Here is a 4,312-nt window from a genome sequence, read left to right as displayed (position 1 = left end):
GGACACACGGGGAGACTGGCCAGACCCACCTTTGCACAGCTCCATCGTGTGCATCTTGAAGGGGATGCCGTTCTTCTTGGCGAAGATGTAGACGGCGCGGCAGGGCTGAGACAGGAGATCCAGGTAGAGCTCCAAGTCCATGGCGTTGACAGTGGGACGTTGGGACACTGGGATCACCTCGGACAGCCGTGGAGGCAGGCAGAGGGCGGTCGCAGTAAATAAAGACTCAGGCCCTGCCCCTATGGGGACACAGCCTGTGGGCGTGCGCCCCGCCCTGGGCCAGGGCGGAGGATGGGATCCTTGCTCCGCTCCGGATCACCCGGCCGAGGGCTCAAGAGGGGCGGGTGGGGCGCGGACCGGGGCGCCTGTGGAGACGCCCAACCCTAGGCTGGGGTAGGCGGGAAGGGTGCGGATGCGCGAGCGCGTTGGGCAAGGAGTTGGGCACCAAGGAACCGGGTTACTTTTCGGGCCCCGGGGCCCGGGGATCCTACCCGGTTCGCGCCTCGGCCTGACCGGAAACAGCCGGGGGCCGCCGGCCTGCAAAGGCCTGGCCGCCCGGTCCGAGTGCTGTTTCAGAGCTTTATTTCCCGACGCTGCACAAGGGGCGGAAGGGGGAACCACTGGGAAGGATCTCACAGGTCACCCAGCGGGTCGCCACACGTGCGCGTGTGCCCAGGCTGGTGGGAACCTTGACCGGGAGGCTCGGTTTGTAGGGTGACCAGACGTCCTGCTTTTTAACAATTTGTCCCGCGTCCCGCGGCGTTTTAAAAAAGTCCCAATTTTTGGGAAGAATGCACGAACGGGCGGAAGAACAGTAAGGGAATATACAGTTTTGGGCCGCCATGTGGCTATTTCGCCGGGATATGAGTTTTATATTATTTTTGTTAATTTTATAATGTTAAACTGTAATAATAACAAATAATTGTTGAGAAGTGATTATCGAGAACTGCTTATCAAAGTTTGCATTGTTGTCTGGCCCCGGCTCCCCAATGGTGTCCCGCTTATCAATGTTAAAATCTGGTCACCTTAGTTTTAGGAGACCCTGACATCCAGTAGAAGCCGACTCCCGGCAGAGCAGCTGTGCCGGGCGAAAGCTGAGCTCCCGTCAGGGCAGGACGTGCGGGAGCGCGGCCCTGTTGGGGGTTGCTCTGTCGGTCTCCGTTTCTTCCTCTCCCTCCCCACCCAGACCTGGGGTCTTCCCAGGGCCACGGTGCTGGCCACAGGCCTGGCGCCCGACTCCAGTTGCATCTTTCAGAGTTGCCCATTCGCTGGGCCAAGACTCAAGCAGGGGAGACACAATGCTTCCCTGGGAGCTTTGAAATTGGAACTCAGGAGACAGGAGTCTCCCCTCTGGGGAGGTCCTGGGAGCTGGGCCACCTGTAGGACATTCCCAGAGTTCAGGGAGTTTAAGACCGTCCTGAGCAAGAGTGAGATCCCTTCTGTACTAAAAATGGAAACATTAGGCAGCATTGTGTGGGTGCCTAGTTTCGAGGCTGAGGCAGGAGGATCACTGAGCCCACGATTTTGAGGTTGCTGTGAGTAGGCTGATGCCATGACACTCTTGCCTGGGCAGTAGAGTGAGACTTTATCTCAAAAAAAAAAAAAAAAAAAAAAGGGCTGTTGATGAGGGCACAGAAGAAATGAACGTATTTTTAGAAATTGAAGACAAGGTGATCACTCTCTATTATGGGAGCCTATATAGAGGCAGAAAGCTTAGCTTGACTATGTCCTTGTGTGGAAGGCAGAACTTGAAGTGATGAACTTGCATATTTAGCTGAGGAGACTTTCTTTTTCTTTTATACTTGAGATTTTATTGGTTGTGTTGAGCATTGGTACAGACATTTCAATTTGTACACAATTTTTTTTTTTTTTTTTGCAGTTTTTGTCAGGGGCTGGGTTTGAATCTGCCACCTCCGGTATATGGGGCCAGTGCCCTACTCCTTTGAGCTACAGGTGCTGCCCTGTACACAATTCTTAAAATACATACCCAATCACTTTTTAAAAAGCGATTTATTGTAACTGTTTTATTAACAGTTATTTCAGATTAAAATTTGGAGGTAAATTTTCCTTAAGAGAATATCAAGTACCAGTATCTTCAAGTGTTGATAAGCTGTTAGGTAAGTCCCACCAATTCACACTTTATTGCCATATATGCTACATGCTCAGATTTTTAGTCCTTTATAGCACAGTGACAAAGTTATTAGGAAAACAGGACTACCAGAACCAAAGATGTTACAGAGTGTACACAATGCTGACTGGAGAGCCATGAACAGGAGTGGTTTTCTGTAGGAAGAAATTCTACTAAAAAACAACATGGGAATAGAAGTAATTCAGAATGTTCAAGACGTTAAATGCAGGACTGGGACTCCATATCGCCGTTTAGTAAGCTTTGTGTTACGGGAAATAAAAACAAACTCCCATCTATGGAATGTTAAGCTCACACTTAAGCTTTGCACTTTTGTTGAAGCCTCCCATAATTCAACATTCCACACTATTTTCTGGTTGTACCAAAAAATAAGCAACCAGTAAATGATTTCACCTCTTTAAAAAAAGCATTTACACTCAAAAAAAAATGGGATGAGGTGGGATTCCCTCCTTCTTAAAAGTGTTTCTAGAGCTACTAAGAAACTTGCATTTACAAAATAGTTGATGAAAATATTCCTCTGGATTGCACAAGAAGAGAGAAAGGGGCCATGAATAGACATGGTAATTAATCAGATAGTAATCAGTGTGTTCAGTGTGTGATAGGCATCAGGCATCACACTCTCCTGCTGCGTCAGTGGCTGGTCTCTCCTCAGTTTTTGTTTCTGTTTTCTGTAGGTAAATCTTTAGTTTCTTGATTAGCCATAGCCTGCTTTCCCTTTGCTCCCTGGTCCCTTTCGTTTGGGCTTTTTGGTCTGAAGAGTTATGCCTTGCTGCTGCCTTTTTTTGGCTTCCTTCCCGTATAGCTGACAACCACGCCAATCTCCTCTTGAGCTCTTCCTTCCCTGTTCCTTCGGCAGAGCTGACCTTCCTCTTCAGCATCTTGGCACTGGGCAGGGCGCACCAAGCAGGGCGCACCAAGAGCCTTCTAGAAGCTGCGCTACCTAGCCAATGCAGTTCCCACCACCACCCAAGCTGCTGAGACCCCAACTGAGGGAACTTTCAAGAAAAGTGTTGAAGATGTAGGCTGGTTTTGTTAGGTCCAAAAATTCTCCCAAACAGCCCAAACAGACGAATTCGAGACACACTCCGATGTAAAAGGCATGAGGTGAGGCTTTATTCAGACCCGGGTCTGGACTCTCCTGGCATGCAAGCCTAGGACGAGCCCCGAACTCGGAGTAGAGCAAGTTTTTATGGGGTACAGAAAGCAAGAAGGGTAGGGTCTGTTACGAGTACACTCTTGATTGGTGGTTGGTGATTTCACTAGTAAAGGAGGATTTGGATTGGTACAGGTGAGGGGTAGGGGATTTCTTAACCGGGGCTAGAGGTGGTGTAGCCTAATTAGGAAGGAGAATACCTGAATTTCAAGGAAGGAGAAACCTATTGTCTATTATGGGAGCTGTTCAAGGAAACTGATACTTATTGTCTATTATGGCAGCTGTCTGTCTTAGGTGACTCAATTCAACTGCTTAATGGCTGTGCAACCAGGGGTTGGGGGAGACAGCAGGGAGTGGCCCTGCGGGTTTAACAGAGCTTATGTAGTAGACAACAAAATGACACTGGTCTGGTCCTTATAGTTTCTTCTTACTGTTTATAGTTAAAAGCAAGGGGAAGGAGGTAAAATGCAGGAAAAGCTGTTAAGCCAAAAGCAACCAGGATTGGATAATTTGGGAAATTCTCAGCCTGTCTGGATTATAAATAATGATAAAATGAGGAGACTCACTATTTGTAAAGTGCAACCTCTTTCCCTGTGCTGATAGTCACTGAGGACTTTGAGCCATAGACAACTTTTAATCCCAGGTTTCTATGGGCTGGAGGGCACGGTGGGGAGAACCTTAGTTTAAATCCTAATGCTGTCAGTCATTAGCTTGTGACCTTAAGCATGTCATTAACTTCTTTGAGTTCTGGTATCTATGGCCGTCAAATGAGATGAAAGAACACTTATAGTCTCATTACAGGGCATAATTTTTAAAATATCTGTGAAGAATCACCGCACACCATGCCTGGTTAGACGTCAGTTTGTTTCTTTCCTTGGATTTGTATTTTGTGCATATTTTTCATATATTTTTGGGGGTTTTGGCCGGGGCTAGGTTTGAACCCCCCACCTCTGGCATATGGTGCCATCCCTACCCTTTTGAGCCACAGGCGCCGCCCTTCTTTTTTTTTTTTT

General features: G+C 48.0%; 1 protein-coding gene and 1 pseudogene across 1 annotated transcript in view; both read right to left on the bottom strand.

Moving 5' to 3' along the window:
• GSTT2B (glutathione S-transferase theta 2B) overlaps nt 1–168 on the bottom strand; it is a 4,343-nt gene extending 4,175 nt beyond the window's left edge. The window contains exon 1 of the mRNA XM_003803292.3: nt 30–168. Within this exon, the coding sequence (XP_003803340.1) occupies nt 30–141 (112 nt within the window). The 5' untranslated portion in view covers nt 142–168. The remainder of the gene's footprint in view (nt 1–29) is intronic.
• Nucleotides 169–2,751: 2,583 nt separating this feature from the next.
• LOC111722621 lies at nt 2,752–3,024 on the bottom strand (annotated as a pseudogene).
• Nucleotides 3,025–4,312: the final 1,288 nt, after the last annotated feature.

The sequence above is a fragment of the Otolemur garnettii genome, unplaced genomic scaffold (assembly GCF_000181295.1).
Source record: "Otolemur garnettii isolate 467f Iridium unplaced genomic scaffold, OtoGar3 scaffold00292, whole genome shotgun sequence".
NCBI lineage: Eukaryota > Metazoa > Chordata > Mammalia > Primates > Galagidae > Otolemur > Otolemur garnettii.
The sequence above is the reverse complement of the archived record's forward strand: the minus strand, read 5'-3'. Positions and strand labels throughout refer to the sequence as shown.